The sequence below is a fragment of the Alexandromys fortis genome, unplaced genomic scaffold, assembly GCF_014885135.2.
Source record: "Alexandromys fortis isolate MF-2015 unplaced genomic scaffold, M_Fortis_MF-2015_v1.1 scaffold_10, whole genome shotgun sequence".
NCBI lineage: Eukaryota > Metazoa > Chordata > Mammalia > Rodentia > Cricetidae > Alexandromys > Alexandromys fortis.
In genome coordinates, this window is record NW_026067895.1 from 2,717,891 (window position 1) to 2,743,192 (window position 25,302).

Below are 25,302 nucleotides of genomic sequence, written 5' to 3' on the forward strand. Positions count from 1 at the left end.
AAGAGGCTATAGAGGCTATAGAGTCAGGCAATTTATAGCACAGTAGAAAACCTGAATTGCTAATAGAAAACAGAGAGGCCAGCAGCTCAGTCTGTGGATAAATATAACCATCTCAGGAAGGCATCCCGGACAACAAGCTCCATTCTTAAAGTGTGGTACCTGGAGCTGACGCCTGTGCAAACCTTGGGAGACTGCTAGACATATAAAGTCTTCAGCACACATAGACAGACTTGAAATTCTGGATGTGATGCAGAAACTCCTGTTTCATTTTCTTGTCAGGGATTCAGACACCTACTGGAGTTCCCTGAGCCCTGGAGCCTTGGGGCTGCCCGTCATGGCTGATGCCGTGGCCTGGCATCACAGGGTGCTGGTTTACTTGAACTGGAAAAGGGCCTCAGTCTAAGAGTGTTTGAAGTCTGTGGTTAGTATACTGTGACTCGAGGCAGGCTGGAAACACCACTGCGCTGAGGCCTCAAGCTCAAGTTAGGCACTTAGGACTGAGGAGAGGACAACGGGATCTTACAGGCAGTTGTGTGTGTGTGTGTGTGTGTGCCTCCGCCCTTATAAAGGAGCCTGGCACAAACCTTCATGGTATAAATTAAGCTCACAGTGGCAAACGTGAATGTTTATTGCCGTGCTTCTTACACTTGAGTGTAAATAGACCCATCTGAGAGTCTTGTAGAAACGGACACTTATTTAGGGGGTGGGGGCAGAGAGTACATTTCTAATAAGCTCAGGGATGCTCATGCTGTTGGTCGGTGAAACTGCTCGCTGGTATCACCCAGCTTTTCCCATGCATACGTATCAAGAGTAGATGGAGATGGCGCAAGGATATAGTTACCCATCAGCCCCAGGAATCATGGAAAGGCGACTAGTGGCAGTGAGCTGAGGAAACCGGATGCTGGATGGATGGGTACGCTTGGAGGGTAGGGAGGAAAGTTGCAGCCTACACAACCTCCCTGCCAGCTCTTCTGGTTATTAGCCATCAAGGTCGGATGGCTTTTAGCTCAGCAATTCCTCCCCGCCCCCCCCCCCCCCCCCCCCCCCCCCCCCCCCCCCCCCCCCCCCCCCCCCCCCCACTTCCCTCCCAGCGCCAATCTCCCTGAGTGCATTCCGGGCCAGGCCAGCAGACCAGCTCATTAAGTGACCACTGAGCTCTCGGTAAGATGCCAGCCAGCCAGAGAGGCGCTGGCCGAGGACAAGGCCTCTCCTGGGGCCTGAGTCCCTCTTTCCACCTTTCCTGGCCGGGGCCTGCAGCAGTGTTACTCTGCAGCAGCCCCTAGCACTTGGCGCGTACTTCTGGGCGCTGTCCATGGTTGCAGCATCTTTCAGCACACCGCGTCAGGAGGCCACCGCGGGGCTCTGCGATTGGCCGAGGAGCCCCTCGCCACCCCCACCACCAGCCCCGCGTCAGGCCCCCGAGGCGCGTGCCAGCAGGCCTGTGGAGTCCCTGGGCTCCAGAGCGGCACACCCACTTTCCTTATTAGGACAGAGTCGGAGCTCTGCGGTGCGTGGGCTGGGCCAGCAGTCCGGAGGAAGGGAGAAGGGCTCAGTCCCGGCCAGCCCGCCTGGGGAGCGGCTGGTCCCTGAGTCCCAAGGAGCGACCACTTTCTGGAGATTCTGCTTCTGCCTGCCGCTCTCAATCCTCTTGAAGCTCTCCATCCGGACCCCTGGTCCTAGTCCCTTGCGGAGGCATGGAAGAATTTTTGCAACGCGCCAAATCTAAACTGGTAAGTTTCAGGGGTGCGTGTGTTCGTGCGCGTGGATGTGTGCTGCTGGAGGTGGGGAGGAAAGGGTGTGCCGAGGAGGTTGAGGATGAAAACAACTTTGCAGCTTAGTTGTCGGTGTGTGCAAGCTGGGCCAGCAAAGAATCTCTGCAGCTCTCTGGAACCAGCGATCTTTTCCCCCACCCGCAGCCGGGCAAGGTGCAGAGGTGGAGTGAGGCCTGTCTGAACTGATGCGACTTACTGCGCCACACAGTCCCTTCCGCCTGGCCTCACTCCTGAGAGAGTTTGCTCCCCAAGGACAGGGACAGTGGGTGAACGAGGGTGCTCCTCCTCTAGGAGAAAAAAGAGCCCAGCCTTCCTTCCTTTCATAAATGCAAAAGACTTGTAAGCGTGAAAAAGAAAAGAAAACAAAACACCCCCCCCCCAAAAAAAAAAACCGAAGTCCTGGGACAGTAGTTAAGCTGAGAGTGGCAAAGCCCTTGTGAGAACCAGGGTTCTGCCTGGATCGGGGTGGCACCCCTCAGAGGCTGTACAGTGCAGAACTTAGGGGCATCCAGGGTATGCTGACTCTGGTCTCTGCTCTTTCCACACCCTGGAGCAGGGCAGAAGGGGATAGCCTCTGAGGTTGGTGGGCTTCACGTGCTGGTCTGGTATATTTTACTGTCTGAAAATGTAAACAGTGAACTATAATGTCACCGCGTGTCTGCCGTTGCCACCCATTCTGAAAGTCGGGGCACTTTTCTCCAGCATGAAAATAAAAAATCATAACGGAAAGATTTCAGTCTTGGCACTTAAAAAACAAAAGCCAGGTCCATTTAGAAGCTGTATCTTTTATGGAGTCCCAAAGTACCTTTATGGGTCTGGCCTAAGAGAAAATGCATACTCTATGGTGCCCATAACCTTTGAAACTCCCCAAAAGGCAGCACTGAAGTCCGGGAGGTGACGCTTCCACCACAAGGCAGGATGCCATCTATTTCCTGAACACAACAAAGGGCAGGGAGGGCTCTACTCAGGGAAAGGGTGGCAGCGAAGCCATACAGCGCCACATGTAAAAATCCTTTCTTTCTTTTCCTCTTTATTATTTTCTTTTAAAGGGACCACCGAAGTTGATTAATGCTGATATTTTGTTTTCTCCTTTTAATTGGTACCCAACCCAATCCATCAGCATTGAGTGTTTGGGAGAATGTGATTAAATCGAGGAAGTTTCTGATCACTTCTGTGGTTGTTGACTCCTTGGAAGTTTTACAAAAAACATAAGGAAGGGGGGGAAAAAGCAACTTAGTGCAGAAACTCAGTAATTGCCTTGCATCTTTGCTGGAGCTCCCGCTGTTCTTTCCCTAGGAGTGGGAGAAGGTTGCTGGAAACATCAAGTTAATCTTGGCAACTTGTGATCTGGGCCTGTGTGTGTACGTGGATAACGAGGAAGTAAAAACACAGAGTTTGGGACTGCGGCTGTGGCATTTTCTCAGCTTCTAAGGGCAATGCTCAGATTATGGGATCCGCTGGGAGTCTCATTTCTAACAGCAATGCCTGGATAAAAATCCCCCTTCCAGAGTCATCAGCTGAAAGGGATGCGCAGTATATTTACTGAGTCCCTTCATCAGAAGAGCACTTGTTCTCCATCATTAAAAAAGAAGACTGGAAAAAGGAGGTTGCTTGATATTGTTACCAGTTTCCTGCATTAGCCAGAGGAGCAATTAGAGCTAAATTGGTCTTTTCTTAGAACAGGCTTCTGGCTAGAAATCACAATTAACCTTTCTCGCTCAGCTGCCACAAATGTGTTTGGTCACTTTCGGTCATCACACATTTCTCCTAATACACACTTTCAGTAATAAAATTCATGCTTAATATACAATATCCAAGAAGAGACAGAGCTCTTCTTTAGCCGACGGTTTCCTTGGGAAGACAGATCATGCCTGTAAAGCTTGCCATTTGTCTGTGAAAAGCTTATTAAGGGGAAGGCATTTACTGTTCTGATTTTTGTATTAAACCTTTGTTAGAACCGTGGTTAGAAAAGAATTGTGGATAGAACTGTTTTCTCTTCAACATTATTATAAATTGATCGATATGATACCTAAAACTGCCTGGTTGCCAGATTTTCCTCTTGTTTTATTATTTATTTTGATGTGTTGTAAGTGTGATATATAACTTTGAATAGTTGAGGTTCCTTCAGAGATGTGAACATGGGCTGGCTACTTCTAGGAGACAGCAGGGCCTTGAGTTCAAGGCAGCCTGAAAAACTTGGTGAGACCTGATATTGAAGGAGAAAGCAAGTGTGAGGCCCAGGTTCCTTCCTAGGGCTGTAAAGCCAAGCAACAAACAAACCAAATCTCTTTGAAGATTTGTCTGCTTTCCTCTACTAAGAATATTTGTTTCTGTCTGTTCTTGAGAGGGGAATTCATGAGAGTTTTCATTCTAGGGCAGGCCCTGGGTGAGGCTAAAAGGAATGGAGTCAACTGACAGCAAGGACCAAGCCAGGGGTAAGAGCAGCCAGAGGGTCTGCTGTTGGCCTGGATGCTCCGCCCAGCCCTCCATGAAAATGCAGTTGTGTTTCTAGTCTGGCTATCCACCGCTGGATATTGAAATAGGAGTGGGCAGACATTTTCCTTCTCTCAGCCAGTGCTGCCGGCTCTTCCTCCACCTGCCGGTTCAGAATTGAAGCAGAGGCAAAAAACAAATCCTGCAGTTCAGATCAGCCCTTCAGGTTTCCCTTCACTTTCTGTTCTCTTAACCATTTGGATGGTAGTGTCTTGGCCTTTCTTAGATACACGTTCCTGTGTAAGAGAGACCCAAGAAGAAAGGGAAGAAAGGTTGGCCTCCTGCCTATGATCTGGGAAATGTTCTCCAACTTTACACTAGTTCCCTGAGAAAAGTGTTTGATCAAGGACCACTTCATGGAAATAAACTCCAAGTTCCCATGAACTTTGGGGAACAATTGTAACTGAGGGATAACGCAGGGGTGGATCGAAAGGCATGAAGTGGGGCTGGCAAGAAGCCAGTGTCTCCATACTGGGTAGGCTGGTTGCTGAGCCCTTGTACCCCCATATACCACCAGCTGATGCAATTCACGCAGCTGCTGATGGGTGGGGACCACCGCCACCCACACACTGTAATGTGTAGGTCATAAGTCAGCCTTGAAGGGGACACCAGCTGCTGTCGCAGGAATGTTGTTTGTAAGAGAAAGTGAAGAGTCATGATTGCGGTTCAGGGCACACATGTGCCACAACAGTGACAGCTGAGACACTTGACTCCGACGTTTGTGGAAATGCAGATTTCTATAGGAGAAAAAATGCAGGATGAGCTGGGTGTCAGTGTATACTCAGGGATGCATCACACTGGAATGAGAGTTCACAGCCTAAACTCTTCATGAGCAACTGCATCAGAGAGGAGCTCTATGGTGTAGCCAGAAGCAATATATGTATCCTGATTTTTACATTGGAAGGAGATGTGTGTTCACAAAATGGATTTAAATTCTTTATCGTGTGTGTGTGTGTGTGTGTGTGTGTGTGTGTGTGTGTGTAGGTCAGAGGTCTATTGTCAAAAGTTGATCCTCTCCATTCACTATGTGGATCCTAGGGATCAAACTTGGGTTTGTCACCCTCCACCCATTGAGTTATGTCTCGGAACCCTGAGAAGGAATTTTTAAAAGCACTCAGGAAAGGACTGCAATGAGAAGGGGCAGCAGTGGAGGAGAAGCTACAGAACACATTCATCCGGGAGTTGGCGGTATTCTGATCCAGGGCCATAGGATCGGCTCCCCGACCCTATAAGCCAGGCAGGTGCCCTGGAGTTGCTGCCCTGTCTTGATATTTTATGGCAGGGACTCTTCTAGCTCAGGCTAGCATTGAGTTTTTGATTCTCTGCTTTCTAGTCTTTGGGATGTCAGTCACACTCTGCCTTGCCTGACCCCAGCAGTGAGTTTTGCCCAGGGCATGTATGGACAGGAAACTGAGGTTTCCAGAGCCCTTCTGGAGTAAGCGCAGTGGCATCTGCCTGCCTTGCTGAGTGATGACTGATGAGAAACGAGCCTTGGCTAGGTCCAGACTCAGCTGGGTTTCTCACTGTGAGATCATCCGGTCCAGCAGCTGAGAACTGTTTTAGCCTCAGGACCTTTGGAAAAGAACCTGCCCAGAGCGTTTCCAGGTAACCGGATGTCGGAATGTAATGGTCTTTCTCAAAGAAAAGAGGTGCTCACTGTCACTCAGCAGCTCAGGACCTGGAGGACATGTGATCCATGGGCAAGGCGCTTTTCAGTCTGTGGTTTGGGGGATATTTTATGTCACCTCAATAAGAAGCTGGCAGGCTTGGTGTAGTACTGTTTATTTGAGTGGATATTGTGGTTATTTTGAGTTCAGCGCACAAATCTCGGGCATGCTTGCAAGCGATGGTGTCTTAGTGAAGGAAGCCTGTGCTCTCTTGGCATTTCCCCATTCCATGCTAACAGAGAAGAATGAGAATTGGATCGTGGGGATAAATGAAAGCTGTAGAAGAGGAGAAAACACATAAGCAAAGGATGCAGTGCGGCTTTGTTCATTGACTCTTCTTGAACCTGGCCTTACTGGAGAGTCACAGACCTCGTGGTTTTCTTGGAGAACACTGGGAAGGGGCTGGGCTGGAGAGGGGCTCAGGGGGGTGGCATGGACTTTGACATGCATAGCACCTCAGGGTTTGTGCAGAACACAGTCTGCACCGTGACGTGGCTCTCCTTTTGTAGGTATCACAATAACCATTCACAATCTCTGGCGTCTCCACAGATCCATTTCTTTGGGCTTTGGGTTTTGGTCTCCAGAGAGGTGCCATCTTCTTCCTGAGAGACTTAGTGAGGCTAGTGGAGCTCTACATCGTCCTTAAAAGTTAGACCTATATAGTCTGAATTCGAAAAACTTACGTAGTTTTAAACTGGGAAATATATAATGGTATTTACTTTGTGTGTTTGTTGTAAAATCAAAATGAGAAACCCATGGCTCTTAGCACAGAGCTGGAAGCAATGGCTTCTGTCTCCACTCCCTCCCCCCAAGCGCTTCTCTTCTGTAGGACCCTGTGATAATGAATGACGTTGTCACTCATCCAGTTTATCCATCTGGAAGCATCCTCCCCTCCATCCTTGACTGCAGTGGCCACCCCACATTCTGCATACTGCTCTCAGGCAGCTTGCCACAGGGAGCCTTGAAAGTATCTGGCACTCAAAGTTGAAAACACTCCCCACCACAGACACACTTAAAATCTTGAGAACTCCTTTAGCCTCAGGATGGTTTCTCCATCTTAAAACCTTGTGGTTACTTTCCGTTGCTCTTAGGAGTATGGACGACATTCCTAGCACACCTCTGCGGTTACCCTCTTCTGGTTTCTTCTCCTTTGTCTTTGGCTTAAATAACACCTGCCACTTCTTCAAATAAAATGAAGAAAGGAAATTCCTCCCACCTATCCCCCTCATTCCCTGACTATAAACTATAAATAATACTTTTTTATTAAAAAATGCTTTTAGGTCTCTTGTCTCAGTTTGCCATTATATTGGGCATATTTGATTAATGCCAATGTGCTAAGAGTCAGGAGTGAGGCCTCCATATGCTTTTGCTTACCATTGTATCTCTGGAGCCTGTCATGGTGCTTGATGCTTGTGTATGATTTTAGAATGAAGAAAGCCATAAATCAAGAGTCCTGGTCAAGGCATGACAGAATGTAGTGACCCAATAAAAACGAATAGCTGGATGGACAACGTTATATTCTGGCAGGTCTAAATCTGGAGCAGAACTTGAAAAGGTTCAAGGAGTGCTAGGCAATGCTTATATCACAGTCATACAAAATGTCCTTACATTGCTAAGAGGCTAGCCCTTATGTCTGGGTGCCTGGGATAGGTAACTGTCAATAGACCGAAAGCATGGGCAGAGAAAGGCATGGGGAAAATAAGGCAAGTCTCTGTGCAGCCACACCTGGTAGATGAATGAACAATGGAATTGTTTTATCCAGACTTCCTTTGTGAGGACCCTCGGACAGCATTCTGCTCCGCATGCGTTTCTTGGCCCTAAGTGTAATGCGGCATTGGGGCTGTGCATGGGTTCTGCAGCCAGAGGCCTGATGGAAGATTTTGACTCTGCCCTTGCTAGTTAATAGCCACACAATCTTGAGCACTTTGCCTTCCTGAGCCTTGGGTTTCCTGTCTGGAAAGTGAGAACAAGAAGAGAATCCCCTTTCTAAACCCGCAGCAGGTGACACATGTCAAAATAAGAGTATGGTCTCCGTCCATGGTACCAGGAAGGTGACCAGACAGTCGGACAAGCCTGTTCACTTCACAGAACTGGGGACAATTCTTAGCTATCTTTATTTCAGCCAAAACTTGTTGAATCTCTGTCTTAGCTCTAAGACAGACTTGTTTTGTTTAACCCCATATTGACCTTGAGATCAGGAGGTTTACATCTCTGTGCTGTCTGATTCACATTAAAAGCCCTGGGCAACTGGGCAATCAACCAATGCTGCTGAGAATTTGTTATGAGAAAATTACGGCAACAGATTGTTGAATAAGCTGTTGAGCTTCACTGTGTGTCCAAAAGAAGTAACCAGTGAGCTATTTGGAGGATAGAGTATGTGACTAGTTTTCCGTATAACTAGAAAAAAATGTAGCTATTTGGTGAAGTTTTAATAATAGAAATACATCAGGAGAAGTTTGAATGGAAAACAATATTTAAGTGCCAAGGTCCTGAACACATTGGTTGGTTGGGCAGAGTCCCTCATGGTTATGGCTGTCCTGGCAGAGCTGGTGGCCGGGGTTACTTAGACTGATTGTAGAGTGGTGTGAACTTCAGTGGGCACAGCTGTGACGGATATCTGGGTGCTGTCGTGTGCCCATCCTGCCATTGCTTTCTAGAATGTCAGGGAGGCAGTGCCACCGAGGGGTAATGATTGTGCTCGGCGTGCAGAGTGAAGCAAAGGTGAGAGAAAACCGAGGAAGGAATTGGAAGGGAAGTAAGAGCAAAGAGAGGGACAAAAAAGACCCAGGGGAAGCAAGTGTGCAAGATGGTGCAGCTTAGAAAAAAATTCAAAACTTGGTGCAGGATGAATTTCATGGGCACCATGTCCTCTATCTTGATTCTCTGGCAACCTGTGCCAAACCAAAGTCTGCCCCAAATGGGGAATTGGGCCCAGGCAGCTTCCTTCAGGCAGCTGAGACGGCCTCAGCTTCATTTCCTGTTGCTGTGAGAAGATACAGGGCTGACAAGAGCAGCTTAAGGAAGGAAGGGCTTGTTTGTCTCCCAATTCCAGGTTACTGTCCATCACTGTGCGGAAGGCAAGGTGGCAGGGACTTGCTGCTGTCATTCCCATGACATTCACAGTCGGGAGCAGAGAACAATGATTCAGGCATGCCAGTCCTCACTCCATTTCTCCACTCATAAACATCAGGTTCCCTTGCCCAGAAAATGGCGCCCCTCAAGTGGGTGGGTCTTTCCATTTCAATTAATATAACCGAGATAATCACACATATACTTGCACACAGGCCAACCTGACCTAGACAGGTTTTCACTGAGACTCTTTTCTTGGGTAATTCTAAACCTGGTCAAGTTGAAAGGTCAAACTAACCATCACACCCGCTATCACGGTTTTCATAGGAGAATCCTGCAAGTTCCATTCTCTGTTTGTGAGACGACACCTCAAGGTTGCTCAGGGCAGCACTGGGGTTTAGTCGAGGCAAGCGAGAGTCAGCTACTGTCACCCGCACTGGCCCTTTAATAAGCACTTGGCCACAGTCCTCCAGGAATTTGCTTCTCTCTAGGGTAGATGTTGGAAGTTACTGGTCAGTTACAATGGAAGAACAGCACAAACAAAAGCGAATCAAACAGGAAGCAGGCCCAGGCCTCCAGTGTGTGCCACTGCATTTAGTGTGAGGGAAATAGTCCTAAAGATGGGCCCAGATTGTGGACGACATACCCTCATTGATGTCAACTACATACATAATTATTATAGTAACGACTACGAATAACTAGGGAAGAAAGATCTGTAAACTCAGTGCTGTGTTTAAAAGGAATGACGTGGTGTGCAAGCAATTTCAGAAAAAAGTAATTCTCATTAAAAGGACTAAATTAGAGAAAAAGTGGGAACAGTTGCATGGAGGATGAGCTTCCGCTGCCTGGAGAGGCCTCCGGAATAGGAGCCCATGTTCTTCAAACAGGTGTGTGACATGTTTAGCACAGTGCTCGTGAGTCAGCACAGAGGACGACGGAGCTAGAAATAGGAGCTGGGGGTAGGCATGAATCCTTGGCATGACTGAGATGTGAGTGCTCACCCCAGTTCCCATCCTGATGCAATAATGCGTTTGGTTCTGGACTCCAGGAGAATGCAGCAGAGGCCATTCACATGCAGACGCCTCCAAGCTAAGCCTTGGAAGAATGTGGGCAGACCCATGCTGGTCTGTTGAGTGCTGGAAAGGGGTTTATGAAGGAGCCCTGTTGAGGAATCATTTTTTCCTTAGTTATAAAATCAAGACTTAGAAGGACCCTCTTTCCTCCTTTTATTTTATTTATTTATTTATTTGTTTGTTTGTTTTTTCGAGACAGAGTTTCTCTGTGTAACAGTCCTAGCTGTCCCAGAACTAGTTCTTATAGACGAGGCTGGCCTCAAATTCACGGAGGTCTGCTTGTCTCTGGAAGCCCATTCATTTAAGAAGGTCCAGGCTGTTTTCATACAAAAATCTCGTATTATGCATGACTTTCGCATATAGAGAAATGATCATGTTGGGCTTCCTGCATCTTCTCCACAAAAGGCAGAAACAGAAGCCCTTCCCAACGGTGCACCCCAACACCCTCTTCAGGCTTGACTCATACAACTGCTCATCTGGCCACATCAGCACCTGGCTCTGAGGACAGAAAGATGGCGGATGGTCCATTCAGCTCAGCTGCTTGTAGCCCATGGGTATGTCCAACAGAACAGAACCACGTGTGGCTGCTCCCAGGAAGGCAGTCACTCTGGGCTCCTCTCTGCGGAGGCAAGGGGACAAGTGAACACCCGCACCCGTGTAAAAAGCCAGGTGCAGTCATAGACCTGACTTTAGGCCCAGTACTGTGCGAGATGGTGACAGGAAAATCTCCAGGGTCCACTGGCTGCCAACCTCGCTGCGGCTTGATTGAGAGACCCTGCTTCAAGGATGAGAGTGATGTGATAGAGCAGGGCACCCTGTCTCCTCCTCTGGCTGCTGCACACACGGGGTATTCATATCTGAACACATGCATGTATATACACCTCTGTCTGTCATGAAGAAATAAATAAAACCAAGCAAAGCCAAAACATTGCTGTGGTTCTATAACTGACGATGCTGGCCTCTTGGTTGATACCCCTGGATGGTGGCCTGGAATGCCATTACTCTTGGATTTGATCTTTGGGAAAGTCCAGAGCATACATCCTTGTAGTAGATGCAGATCAAAATACCATCCCAGCACTGGCTTTTAAAACATTTTGAAAAATTGATTATTCTTCCAAACCATTAGGCCTGCTTAAGCCTGATGAGAGAAAGTGTACCTCTTATTTTTATGGAATTATCTCATTAAAAAAAATGTGCCTCTGGCCAACATGGTGTCCCTGTAAAACCCCATTTCTCTAAAAAAGGGCTTCTATGCTGGCATTTATAGAGACTATCTTGATGGTCCTTGTAAATCTATGAACCTTTACCCATATATTCCCATGGTTCTATTTGCTGGACTTGTACGCTGGGTCAAATGACTATTCCCTGGTTATGCTCTGGCCTGGTAGCCACTCACAGAGGGGTGTGGACCCAGCTGTGAGAATCTCACTGGTCCATCTTGTGTTTATGATTTGGGCCACAAAGCTACAAACTGCTCCAGAGTCACAGACCTGATGTTTAAAACAGTCACAGCTTCAGCATCTGTAGAAACATCCTTGGATTATATTGCAGTCTTATTTCTTAATAAAAGAATAACCATTAAAGCAAATCCAGAAAAAGAGGAAAGATAAAACTCTCAGGTTTTTTTTTAAATACATGTAGAAAGAATAAGAACTAAAAACAAAAATGTTGGCCTGTTCATTGAAGCATGATGGTAGGTAATATTTTGAGAAGTAAATTTGGTAGTCTTCTATGCTCAAGAAGAAATAAAATGTTCCTATATGTTGACACCTTGATTTTTATTATTTTTATTATTTTATTATTATTTTACTAAATGTTTCCTGTATTATTGCATAGTATTGATACTCAACATCTTTCTAAGGAGGGAAAACAGAGAACATAGCTTATGTTTTGGGTTTTTCTTGTGAATACCTTACAGAATTAATAGAAAACACCTTGCAGGTGTAGATCAACTCGTGAGCACCTCTCCCTCACTACCCTCAGCTCCTTGCAACTTCTTGCCCCATTTAACTTCTGAGAACATTTCTCTCAAGCCTGACACTTTTAATGGCTAGAGTCCACTCTCCTTTCACTGTGGAAGCTCTTTGTTTCTTGACCTGCCTTCAGTTAACTCGGAAATTCATCTCTTTCTACATAGCTCTGAAATTGAGATGCCTTTTACTTGTTTTCTACTGCTGACAGTCCCATACATTTACATACTAAATTTCCATCCTTTTCACCCCTCATTACCCTGCTTCATCCTTACTCTTTCTCCCACTCCTCCTTCCTAACCGGTCTTACTCCTGCTTCCGTGTCTTGAGTATATGTATTTGATCCACTGAATTTAAATAGGGTTGCAAGCGTGGGGCGTTATTTACTAGGACATGGGCAAATTTTAACTGGCTATACCACTGAAGAAAATGTCATCCCTTTCCCTAGTCACTCTTAAATGTCAAAGTCCCTTAGGAGGGATGGGGCCTTAGGAGTTCTTTCCTCATTATATAGGGAACTTGAGCATTTATGGCATTTGATAGCCTCAGGGTTCTGAAATCAATTCCCTTAAAACATTGAAGGATAGCTGTTGTTAGCAATACAGATCATAGTGTTGCACTTCATAATTTCTATTAATATTTGCATCACATATGAGAATGAGATCAGAGAGAGGTACAGCCTTGGTCAAGGGCATATGACCAGTTAATTTAGTGAGAGAGCTGGTGAAGAATGTGTTTTCTGATTTTCCAGCATCCGTGGGGCCAGAAAGTTGGTCCATCCTTTCAAAAGATGGCTTAAAGATTTGGTAGTTTGGATTCTTCTGCATAGAAGACAATAATGGGCAGGAGGGTGGAGAGATGGCTCGGCAGTTAAGAACACTTACTGCTCTTTCAGAGAACCAGGTTTAGTTTCTAGTTTCTACATGGTGGTTCACAACCAAACATAAGTCTAGTGCCAGGGGATCCAGCACCCTCTTCTGTAAGCAGAGACTCTTCTTTGGTTTCCTGCACTTGGGAGGCAGAGGCAGGTAGGTCTCTGTGTGTTTGAGGCCAGCCTGATCTACAGAGTGAGTTCTAAAACAGGCTCCATACCTACTGAGAAATCCTGTCTTGAGACATCAAAAACCAAACCAAACCTAACCCCCCAAAATACATCATGTGTTACAGCTTGTGCTGGTTAGTGTTTTGTTTTTGTTATTGGGTTTTTGTTGTTGTTGTTGTTGTTTTTGTCTGTTTGACACAAGCTAGGGTCATCTGGAAATAAGGAGTCTCACATGAGAAAATGCCTCTATCAAACTGGCCTATAGGCAAGTCTGTGGGGTCATTTTCTTGATTCATGATTGATGTGTGTGGTGGGGTGGGGCAGGCCACAGTGGAAGGTGCTGGTCCTGGGAGGTAGAAAAAATATAGCTGAACGTGAGCCTAGTGGGCAAGGCAGCAAGTAGCTCTCCTCTGTAGTCTTCACTTCGGTCCCTGTCTCCAGGTTCCTGTGTCAAGTTCCTACCTCAGTGATGGAGTGTGATCAGGATGTGGAAGCCAAGCAAACCCTTTCTTCCCTCAGTTGCTTTTGGTCATGGTGTTTGGGTGTTTGATCCTAGCAATAGAAAGCAAACTAGGACATGGTTGCAGTATGTCAGAGGCCACAGGGCAAGTTCAAGGTGTGCAAAGATGAAGATGCACCAGGCATCCAGGCCCAGACGTAGAGTTCTGGGGTTGTCTCTCTATCTGTTTCCGTCTCTCTCTGTCTCCATCTCTCTATCAGAGGCCAAAGGTCACGTTCAAGGTGAGCAATGATGAAGATGCACCAGGCATCAAGGCCCAATACATGGAGTTCTTGTGTCGCCCCTCTCTCTATCTCTGCCTTTCTCTGTCTCTTCTCTTTCCTCCCACACCCAGCCCCCAGAAGCTTTAGTTCAAGGCCTTAGACAAGGCTAACACATCCTCTCAGCTGCACACACACCCCAACTTTCTTAAGACTCGATTAACCCACCCTGGTGAAAGATAGGAAACATCAGCTGTAATTGAAAGAAACTTTAGGGCGGTGAGGGTCAGGATTAATCCGGGCTTGCTGATTTACTTGTATGGGTGAAAATTTTAGGCTTACTGGTATCTTTAAATCCCCTATGCTCATTTTCCTTCTGGAGATTCTATGGCTCTAGGATGGTTCGTACACAGTCTGTAATTCCTGGTGCCGTGTTGAGATGGTTTTGCATATTTCAAGGAAACTTACTTGAGATGATATTATTTTCTTCTAAGAGTCGGCTGGGAGGAGAAGCCAAACTCCGGGAGACTGTGCTGTGTAGGTGCTAAATTACGCACATAAATATTGGCATGGAGTGGGGCAGACGGTTATGGAAGTAAATTAGTGTGTGCTGTATGTCAAAACTCCTAGCTGTCCAACTCTTTTCTTAATCTATTTTGGCTTTTTTAAAACACAAAGCATAAAGCACTGAAGGCCAGACAGGATCAATCAAATTAAATCTGTCTTGCATGCCCTGAATCTTTTGTTGGATGTCTGCTTTTGCCCAGAGTGTCTCTAAAATGGCCTTCTCCAAGGCCCTTCATTCACCCTGCTCTGGTGAGCACTTGATTGTGAGCACAATTCTGAGACAGGCATTATTAGTCCCACTCTATAGAGGGGGAAACTGAGGCTAGAAGATGTTAATGTAACATACTCTTTACACAGGACTAGTAAATGTTGTTAACTTTCTAGAACACTATGCCAAGACTCTTAGCTTATATTTCTGTTTGACACAACACAGGGACACGATACTCTTTTTCTGGGAAGAGTGGCGTGTTGGCAGCGTCACTGAAATGCCCATAAGTGTAGGAGCCTCTGGGATCTTGGATGGAACAGGCCGAGTGAATACAGATTGTGGGCCTGTGTGCCTGTGTTCCTAACGTGCTCTCAGGAGACACTGGTGCTGTTCAGTCCCAGGTCATGATGTGCGCAGTAGGGTTCTGGATCATTGATTGGCCAGGAAGCAAGAGCCACCGGGCACACATCCCCTTTAAAGGATAATTAGAGCTGGAAGTCTGTAGAGCTAGGAGATGGTAGTGCAGCGGTGGGAAGGTGTGGCCTTGCTGTGTGGCCTTGCTGCAGTCCTGCTGCCTCTGGGAAGCCCAAGGCTCTGTGGATCTGCTAGAATGTGAAATGGAGGTGAAGGAATGATCTGCAGCTACCCCATTTCCGGTAAGAACATAACTAAGTTGTGAGGATAAAGACTCCGCCGTCCTGCCACACAGTCAACCCTTGATTCTGCTTACCAACAAGGCAAGGCCTGAACTAATTTGCATTCTCATGTGAGTTCAAATTAGTTCATGTCCCTTATTTTTGCTTATACAAAACACAAGAATTTGAGATTGCACAGGGCGTGGCAGCAGGGGAGGACCAAAAATATACCGGTGGGCTTTTTGGAGAGAGTGGAGACAAGGATTGAAGGGAATGGCAGCCTCCTTCGAAAGGGAAAGCCCTTCTTAGCTGGATTCGTAGCTATTTCAGGAGCACGGAGTACCTTAGGCCGCTCTTAAGGTCTTGATCTAGGTAGTGTCTGAGTGAAACTGTGCTGTGTCTTAAAACTGTTCACTGGCTCGTCCCTTACTATTCGGTCTCTATCTGGTTAAGCTTCTCTGTGCTCATCTGCATGGTTCTTTGTTCCGGTTCCTTGTCTCATCCTCCTTCTGTTGGGGATGCATGTTCCCTCAGGTCCTGCTGTTACTTAAGGGGTTCCTTTATAATTCATGCCCTTCCTTCTTTGTCGACAGCTCTTATTTAGTCCCTCTGCTCCTTGGGTGTGTTGGTTCCTTGTTCAGACTTCGCTTCCTGCATTCCCTTTGAGCCTTTCTGTTCTTTTTCCCTTTACACAGGATTCTGTTTCTCTAAGCAGCGAGGCACTAGAGTGGTTTGTATCTCCTTTAGTTGAACATGATTAGCAGATATTTTGGACTTTTCCTGAATCATTTAAGTACTTTTCTGTGTAGGTCGTATTGGATTGTGTTGAGGTGTGTCTAGTGGTTTTCAACACAAAGATGCATTCTCTGTTCTGGGCATTCCTTGCTCAAGGTCCTCTCAGGTACCAAGTACCTTCTGTGTCCTGGGTGCAGGCTAAAGGAGCAACAGCAGCCACCTAGGATCAAACCCAAGGCCTTGCACGTGCTAGATGACAACAAGCATCGGAGCACTGGGGTACACCCACAGCTCTGTGAATGATTCTGCTCAGAATCGGAACGAGTCGCTTCTGAAGAGGTTAGAAAGACGGGGAAAATTTAGAGGACCTGGAAAAGGAAAAGAATTTGCTGTCCTGGAGTCTGTTCAAGTCCCTTGCCAGCTGAGAGTCAATAATTTTAGAATACTAACATAATTTCATGATTACCTCACTCCGATGATATTTCTTTGGAATATTTCGAGTAAAAATGTTCAAATAGCAGTGAACTATACTTAAGGCCCAAGTGATTGTCTCTGAGTATGGCTTTCTTCCATTTCCATATGTAAACCTGCAAATTTTTTTTGGATAGTTTCACAAACAAAACCTTAACTTCATTTACAGTACAAATGTGTCTTAATGCTTTGTGCAATCCTCGGGACCTCTGCATTTACCTGCCCAGCTAAAATCATATACAGTGCACCCCAAGAACCATTCTTTGACCTCATTTGCTGTAAAGAGTGAGAAATAAATCTTTTCAGCAATGCTTTGAGATGTAACTTCAGCTACTCAAACCGTGCATACAGCGATTGTAAAAGCCTTCAGCACAGTTCTGTTGAGAAATCCACAATCGCACCTGCGTGCACACTGTCCTCTACACAAGTGTCTCTCTCTAATGCCTGTGCTTAAATCTGTCAGTAGAAACAGACAAGATCTCCTGAGTAAATTGGGAGCGTGGGGACCTTGGGAAAACAGAGAAATCTTGTCTGTCTTTATAAAAACAAAACAAAACAAAAAATAACACTGAGCAGAGAGATGTACATTCTTGGCTTCTTGACAAAAATCAGTCATGATTTCTCTCAGACATGGAGCTCTCCAGACTGTGTTTGCCCCCTTCCAGCCACCGTGTGGAAAGTCCTTTACATGTTGCTGCTTACAATCCTCTGGTTTATTAGCTGTGTGTAGCACCTATGGGCTACATAAGCAGGGGCCTTTCCAAGGATGGCAACATGTTCCTGGGAAATTCCAGACTAGGGTGGGGAGCAGAGGCCCAGCGGCTTCTGTCTGGAAGCCAGTGGGCCAGTCTTTGGGTCAGGTCTTGGTAGACTGCTGGGTGCTGAGAAGGAATTCACTGATGCGCTCCGAGGCTCCTGGCCTGCAGGGCTGTTCTATCTCATATCTGTAGCCTCAACTTGCAAGCCCGAGGGGGAAAGAAACAAAGCCAGGGTGGAGGAATAAAACGATCAAGTTTAACCACTTGGGGTGGGAACTCGGATACATTCCAGAGCCTCTTTGGGCCAAGGTCGACTTGTAAAATGTAATGCTGTCTGATACTTATCCTTCCGAACACATGGAGGAGCATCCTATAAATTATTTTAATATTTACTAAAATTTTATTTTCAAGGAACTCTCCTTAGTGATCCCATTTTATAATAATGGGGAAACTGAGGGGGGAAGATGGTTTTTACTCTCATGGGCAGCAGGAAAGTACAGTTGTTTTAAACTCAGGTTGTTTAGTGCCCCAGTCCCTATTCATACCCATCATGCTTTGCTGCCTCGTTGTTGTCAGTTCTTTAGCAAAAGCTGACCTCAGCCAACCCCTAGGACCCAGGTTGGAATGTCATTTATTTATTGCTGTGTGCATGAGCATGCGCCTTATGATGTGTGTGCAAGGCATGAATGTGCTACAGCGTTGTGTGGAGGTCAGAGGGCAACTTTCCCAAGTCAGTTCTCCCCTCTCCCTCATAGAGGCATGGTCTCTCTCTGCACTGGGTGCCCTAGGCTGGTTGCCCAGGGAACTTCGAGTTGGATCTCCTGTTTCTGCCTCCTGGGATTACAGATGCACACTGCTGCCTCTGGCTTTTTTCCACAAGAGTTCCTTTGATTGAACTTGAACACAAGGCTTACATGGCAAGTGCTTTTGCCTTCCGATCCGTCTCTCAGACCTCCGGTCCATTTCCGATGTAATAAGTAGACGCTTACGAAAACGTTAATGATACTTCCTTTTCCTTCTTCTAATCCCTTTCTGCTATCCCAGGCAGGACAGCGGCGTGTCTAGGGCAGGAAAGAGAGGTTGTCCATCTTATTTGTACCGAGGAAGGTCTTCCCTGACTCACAAGCTTACCTAATGTCCTCTACTGTGGGAAGTTTTCTCACTTTCTCAGCTTAGGTGGCACCCACCTGGAAGGTTTATCTCATCCTGTGAAGCAAGTCAGAAGTTAAAAAAGAATCCTGCCGTAGCTTAGTGTTCCTTCTAGCAAAATTAAACCCTGTACGAAACCCACTCCAGCGAGGTGCGAATGACTTTACGTGTATTTTTAGTGTGCTTGGGATGTCAACTCTCTTTAAAATTCACTTATTTTTTTTTCCTGTTTATGCTGCACGGTGTCAGAATGGAGCCTTCTTATTCTCCCCTATTGGGAAATAATTATTAAATCCAAGTGTGGTGCCTGTAGAACAGCTGCCATGAAGACAAGGCAAGCCTTCTGGGTGATTCTGCCTCCTTAATTCTGTACTCTCCTAGTAGAGATTGAATTTCAGATTGGACCTGCGGTGAGTGCCTTGTTGTAGAGGAGAAAGCAATGCATTTTAGTGCCTTCCCTTCTGGAGGCACAGCAAAACTCAGCAAATCACTGACCCTGTCTGGAATTTTCTTTCTTCAACTGCAAAGCCAGTAGCTAGACTTGGCTTAGCCTTTTCATAGTGGGGGCTCCCACTGAGGCAAGAAGCTGTTTCAATATTCCAAAATTAATAATGCTATTAAATGGTAAATCAGAACCTTGAAGACATAGAGTCTATAGAAGAAAGAGAGAAACAAAGATATCTTTGGTGGTTGAAGTCTGGGGAACAAGAATCAGTTCTTAACCACTAAGTCAGATGTGTTATTCTCCTCTTTAACTCTTGTTTTCCTTGTCTGTAAATGGACTAGTATAAAATCTATACCCAGGGGAGAGAGGGATACTCTGAAGATGAACTAAAATTGAAGCCCTTAGCCATGAACTCCATGTCTGTGGTGGTGTGGGGTGGGAGGAGGGGCTGTGACAGAAGGTGAGTAGAGGATGCCTGTGGCGGCTATGGTAGGAAGTGGGCTATGAGAGATAAGGAAGTTGGGAAGAGGGAGTAAGACCTTTCTCTTCCAGCTGGATTGGTTCCTGTGACAATCCAGGAGTGGCTGAGCTCCTGCCCTCGTTGGGTTAGGTATTGTGAGGATAAATGTTATAAAACAGATGTGCCCCTCGTGTTTCTCTTTTCCTTACCTGCCCACTTGCCATTCCGAGTCCTTTGCCATTATGAGGAAGCACAGGGCCCTCAGCTATACGGCTACGCAGTACTGGGTTTCCCAACCCCTAGAACTATGAGTCTGAATAACTCTCCTTATTTATGAGTGATCCACTCTCAAGTTTTCTGTTAGGGGACAGAGAAGAGGCTGAGATCCCTCTCAACCTCACCCTTCATCAGAAACCCTCATCGCACTCCCAGTGACTGTTCAAAGTGGGTGGTGTCCCCTGCATCGCTTAGAAGACAGTTACCGATTTTAGGTATTTAAAAACTCTGTGGCTATAGGATGGCTGTAGTCCTTTCTAATAACTTCCTTATATAGCTAGAAATTGGCTAGGAGGAGAAAAATGAAGGTCAAGAGAACCTTCATTCCTTCAAAGGAAAACTTGCTAACTCATGACACCCTCCTTTTCCTGGGGAATCCTCACCTATGAGTGTGTGACACACCCGTCTACCTTATGAGTACACTCTTCACTTGCCCTGGTCCTCTCACTGGTTGCCATGTCCTTGAAGCCAGTATGTATCTTTTTTTCCACTCAGAGTCATCAATATCTTGATTCTCCAGTGGCCTCAAGGACCATCAGGTCAAGCACAGTGCAGGTCTCTTTTTTGCAGCACCCATATTCTGAGCAATCAGCAGGACCTGGAACATTTTGTTGATGTGGTTATTGATCCCCAGCTCTCCTTGCTGAACAGCCTGGTGAGCCCCAGAATCTGTCAATAACACCACCGGTGCTCACCCCACGTCCTGTGAGTCCACATTTTATGTCTTCCCTGAGGGTCACATTGTGTCTGACGCTGCACCTAAGCAGATTTTGTTGTCCATTCCGGGCAAGTGTATCCAGTAGAGAGGTTTTCTCTCCAAACCCCAGCGGCTGGAAGTGATTTTGTAAAAGGCAATGACTGTGCATTATTTATCACCCCAAGGCAATGCTCTTTCTTCAAATGGCAGATTATTCATTCCCCCATTCTCCGCTTTGACATTCTAATGTTTTCCTGCCTCCTAAACACGGAACAGAAAATCCTTATGATGGATCCAGCAGCCATGGGAGAGTGCTGTGGTATGACAGCAGAGATTCCTGAGAGGTCACATCAGAGTCCTGTGTGTAGCAATGCCTGGGGCCCGCCCCTCAAAAACCCATCCCCTTGATAACTAACTAACTAAGGAAGTAAGCCAATGGCTAGGTCTACCTTTAGAATGCGGTTCCTCCTGGGATCCATCGTCTACACCCAATTTCTTTGCCAATTTCTAGAACATTAAACTAAACACGACCCGAGTGAGGCTCTGGTCTGGCCTGTTATTTCAGAGATTCAGAGTCTGAGGCTGACAATACGGGAATGCCTACATCAGCGTCTCCTAGCTAGTTAGTCGTGAGTTGGGCTCAGTACCCTGTGTCTCTAGCCTCCTTACCAGCAAGCTTTCTGTCTGGTGGCATCCTGAGGAGACAACTTTCTTTCAAACATGTCAACCTGTATTAAATTCCACGCCTAAAAGTCTTCCATGTACCACCGTTTGATTAGTGTTTCTCTAGAGTCGCTGTGATTCTGGAGAATGGCAGGCATTGGGGTAATTATATTTAAAACTTCCTCATGGGTTTATGTCACTTGCAAGAGCCCGTGGTTATTTTAAAACTAGTGACTAGAGAGGCATGCTAGGGTGGGGACAGTGTTGGAACAAAGAGTTAGCATGATTGCCACAGGCTGATTGCCTCTGTCAAAGCCACTAAAAGTAGCGGGGAGATGGGGAGGTGTTGCGCTGTGCTCCCAATACCCCCACAGCCATGTGATCGGGGTGTTTTTGTCGCTCATCTAGAAGAATGAGCCACAGGAAGGAAAGACTTGTAAAACTGCCTGATTTAAACACAGAGTCAGTGCCATCTGTGACTTGCTATGGAGGAGTCATGGGAAAGGGCCCCACCGGGCAGCAGAGCTCTGGTCAGGGGGACTGATTCCCAGTTCCTCCCTCACACAGCATGGCTCAGGACGTGAGGTGCCTTCCCATCCCCTGGTGTAGCACGGTGCTCCTTGTACGCTAACAAGTGTCTTTCACAGCTCTCTCTAATTCTCCTCGGTCAAACCCACCGAGGCTTTAAGTTCTAAGTATTCGCTATATATATTTGATTTCCATTGTTTTCCATTCAGTTTGCTTGCTTCTAAAACCCAGGACCGTCCCTCTGTGTTAGATCGCATCAGTTCTCTGGAAACAAGCTTCGCAAGCAAGCTGATCCGTTTTCTTCTGCTTGTGGCAAGCGGGATGTTCTACCTTCAGTACGCTGGTGGATGAGTCTTAAATTTTGCTGTGTCTCATTTATTTACCTGGGGAGGAAGATGTTCAACACAGAGGCAAGAGGGCCTGATCCTGGGTCTTCATATTAGATGTAGCAGAAAGGGGGACAGGGCTGCTAATGAGTATTTTTGTGCCTCTTGTGCACCCCGGGATGCTGGTATCGTCTCGTGTTTGTTGGGGCACCGATAGGAAAGGGAGAAGGCTAGGGAGGGCAGTTCTTGAATGCTGGGAGAGCCCGAACACCACGGTCTCCATTTACTCACATCTACTCTGTGCACAGAACCCAAAAGCTTGGACTCACAGAGAAGAGTAAGAGGCAAACCCTGCCTAAGAGGTGTGGTGACATCCTTTACAGTTCAGAAATCTCAGGAACTGGAGAACACTGAGGAGCAGTGACATTTGGGTGAGGAAACACCGTCTGGGGTAACCCTCCCTGGTCGAGGGCTACCTTCCTAGTAGGAAGAAGGCTCTGGGTCTGAGCACCCCAAAAGAATCATAGTTCATAAGACAGACAAGCAGAGGAATTCGGGGTAGAAAGACGACTTGAAGACTAAACAGTGGGCCCGCGTAGACACACCAGGTGCTCTCTCGTATGCTCGAGACACACTGGTGTTTGGGGAGAACTAAGAACACAGACTTTAAACTGACCATTGCGGAGGAGTCATTGCAAGATGGTAGGTCATTACATGTGCAAAAATGCTGCATTATAGTTTCTTACTGATGCGTGGTGCCCGTTACTATTCGTGTAGCTCCCCACAGTTGCGGTACTACATGGCCCTCTTTCTGATCTCAACAGTCAGTAGAGTCCTTCACTGTGAGATCTTTTTTTCTTCTCCTCTCTAATCTCTTCTTTATTATCAGCATATATTCTTAGCACAAAGTACTGGGTTTCCTGATGGCAATCTCGTTCGTGTGCGTCACAAATTTTGAATCTTATTCACCTTCCCATGACCTGGTCTATCCCCACTTCTGCCCCCTGCTGGTGCCCTGCTCAGTCCAAAGAGACTGCCCTTTCTCCTTCCATAGTTTTAAGTCTAGAGAAAACATTTGCATTTCTGATCCTTGTTTATTTCTTTTTGTTTGCTTGTTTGTTTACTCTGTATAGCCCTGGCTGTTCTGGAACTCAGTTCATAGACCCAGGCTGGCCTCAAATTCACAGCGATTAGCCTGCCTCTACCTCTGCCTCCTGAGTTCTGGGATTAAAGGGGTGAGCCACCACCCCCAAGCCTTGCTTTATTCCTTAAGATGATATTCTCCAGTGCTGCCCATTGTCTGCAAATAACATAGTCATTTTGTTCTTATTAATGATCAAATACACTCATATATTTGTATATATAATCACATTTTTTGTCTGTTCATCTGTTGCTAGGCAGTGAGGTTGGTTCTATAACTTGGCTATTGTGCCCAGACTATCTCTGTGCTCGGCTGACTTAGATCTGACTGAGATTCCTTTTCATAGATACCAGGAATGGTGTGGCTGGACCATAACACAGTTCTAGTTATCCTTTTTGGATGAGCCGTTGTATTGACATCATGGTATCTGTGTTTATTTACATTCCCATCATCAGTGATGTAAGTTTGCTCATCTTCCCTCTTCTGCATTTGTTGATGTCCTCACAGCTGTTAGGACTGCGGTGAAATGGAATCTCACTGTTTTGATTTGCATTTGACTGATGGCTAAACATATTGACCGTTTTTCACATAACATTTATTACCCAATTGTTTTTCTTTACAAATATGTAAAAAATGCCCATCTCTTTTAGTATCTCATGTATTCTCTAGGGCATTGCCCAAGGCTACCATTCCTAGCATTATTTTAATTATGTTTGGGCCATCTTATTAGAATTTATATGGCTGGGTCCCTTAAATGATAATTCTAAATCGACTGATAATGGCAAATGAAGCTTCAGTAAGCGGATGAAAAATGTTGACTGCCATTTACCTATTAGGATGATCTACGAATGGATCACAGATTCTTGTTTTCAAGGTTTCTGGTTTACTTCCTTTTGAATGTCAGGGAAACTTGGTAATGCCCTGTCTAAATTTGTAACTCAATGGCCAACATCAGTCTTCCGATGGCTTCTTTTGGATGGCCTGCACATCTCCTGTCCAGCAGTGATGAGCATCACTGTTGGCCCACCCAGGCATCACACATCTCTGTACGTTTTATCCTTGTGCACTTTTTAAGTGGTTTCACTGGGAACCATGTGAACTCCACACAGTATTGCTCTTCTTATTTTTCTGCTGTGCTAGAGGAGACAACAGAGACCTCACTTGATGAAATAGACCCCTCCCACTTAAGAGTAGTAGCGCTACCACCCAGGCAGAGCTTTAAGCACTGCCATCGTCTTTCGGTGTTGATAATTAAGATAGCATTTATTTGTACTAATAATTCGGTATTATATCTCCCTAATAGATGTACGGAGCAAGCACGGAAGTGACAAGATAAGTTGCCCTGTTTTGTTCCATATGTCTGTGTTCTAAGTATCCCATAGTTTTAATTGGTTCCCTGCAGAATAACATTTACAAGCATATGGTTTGGAAAATGCTGACTGCTTTTGTTATCATCCATTTTAGTATTTGTGGTAGCCTGGTTTACTTAGCCTTTAGATGTTATTATGGGGTTGTTTAAAGCATTTCACGATGTATTTCTTCTTAACATGCTTACTGGGTGCTAAATGCCACCTATATGGCCCGTCCAGGAGGCCATTCGCGCTTGGCAGAGAACAGATTCGAAGGACTTTGTCATGGAGCTGTGCAGAGAGATCCCCTCTCTCTGTCTTGCCTCCTGTGTGAATTTCCGAGGCACCATGAGGCTGCGTTCAATTATGCTTGAGAGAGGCGGGTTCGCCGCTGGGAACCTGAAAGAGCCGGAAGGCACAGTGGAGCTTTCTGGCACCTTGTTTGGGAGATTTACCAATGATTCCTCGAAAAGGAATTACAGATGTGAAAATAGACTCAAGCTGGAGACAGGGCCAGCTGTATTTTGGATATTAGAGATGCTTTTGTCTGTGGGTGTTTTCCTCCAGAGGACTATGGCAGAATACAGCTGAATTATTCATGTCTCTCAGATTTTGTGCGAAGCTTCTTTTAAAAACTCTTATTTTGGAAATTTAAAACATATACAAAAATGAAAAGAATTGCATCCTGTGTCTGTGGTGGACCTCTGCTTTAGGATTCTAAATTTCAGGGCTGCTGTAACGAACTGCCAGAACCTGGGTGGTTCAACAACAGAAAAGTATTGTCTCACAGTCCTGAAGGGTAGACGCTGAAGATGCAAGTGCCTGGGCCGTGCTTCCTCTGGAGGTGCCAAGAAAGAAAGACTCCAGGCCCATCACCTAACAGATGGTGGGCTCAGCATCCCCTGACTGAAGATGGCTTCTTCCTGTGTCTTCCTTCTGTTAGTGTCTGTGATCAAATTTCCTTTGCATCAGCACATGCCATATTGGACTAGGCTCTATCAAGTGATAGCATCGCTCCATGGGAATAGCGCCCCTGTGGTGTGAGAGTGGGTACTCTCCACTCTCGCTGGGGCTACAAACTCTTGTAC

The 25,302-nt window shown here is 46.2% G+C and overlaps 1 protein-coding gene across 10 annotated transcripts in view; it reads left to right on the forward strand.

The window, feature by feature from the left end:
• Positions 1 to 1,569: 1,569 nt before the first annotated feature.
• The window catches only part of Prune2 (prune homolog 2 with BCH domain), a 243,185-nt gene continuing 219,452 nt past the window's right edge, over positions 1,570 to 25,302 (forward strand). For all 10 annotated transcript variants that reach the window (XM_050158933.1, XM_050158977.1, XM_050158968.1 and 7 more), the window contains exon 1: positions 1,570 to 1,730. In XM_050158933.1, the coding sequence (XP_050014890.1) occupies positions 1,695 to 1,730 (36 nt within the window). In that variant the 5' untranslated portion in view covers positions 1,570 to 1,694. The remainder of the gene's footprint in view (positions 1,731 to 25,302) is intronic.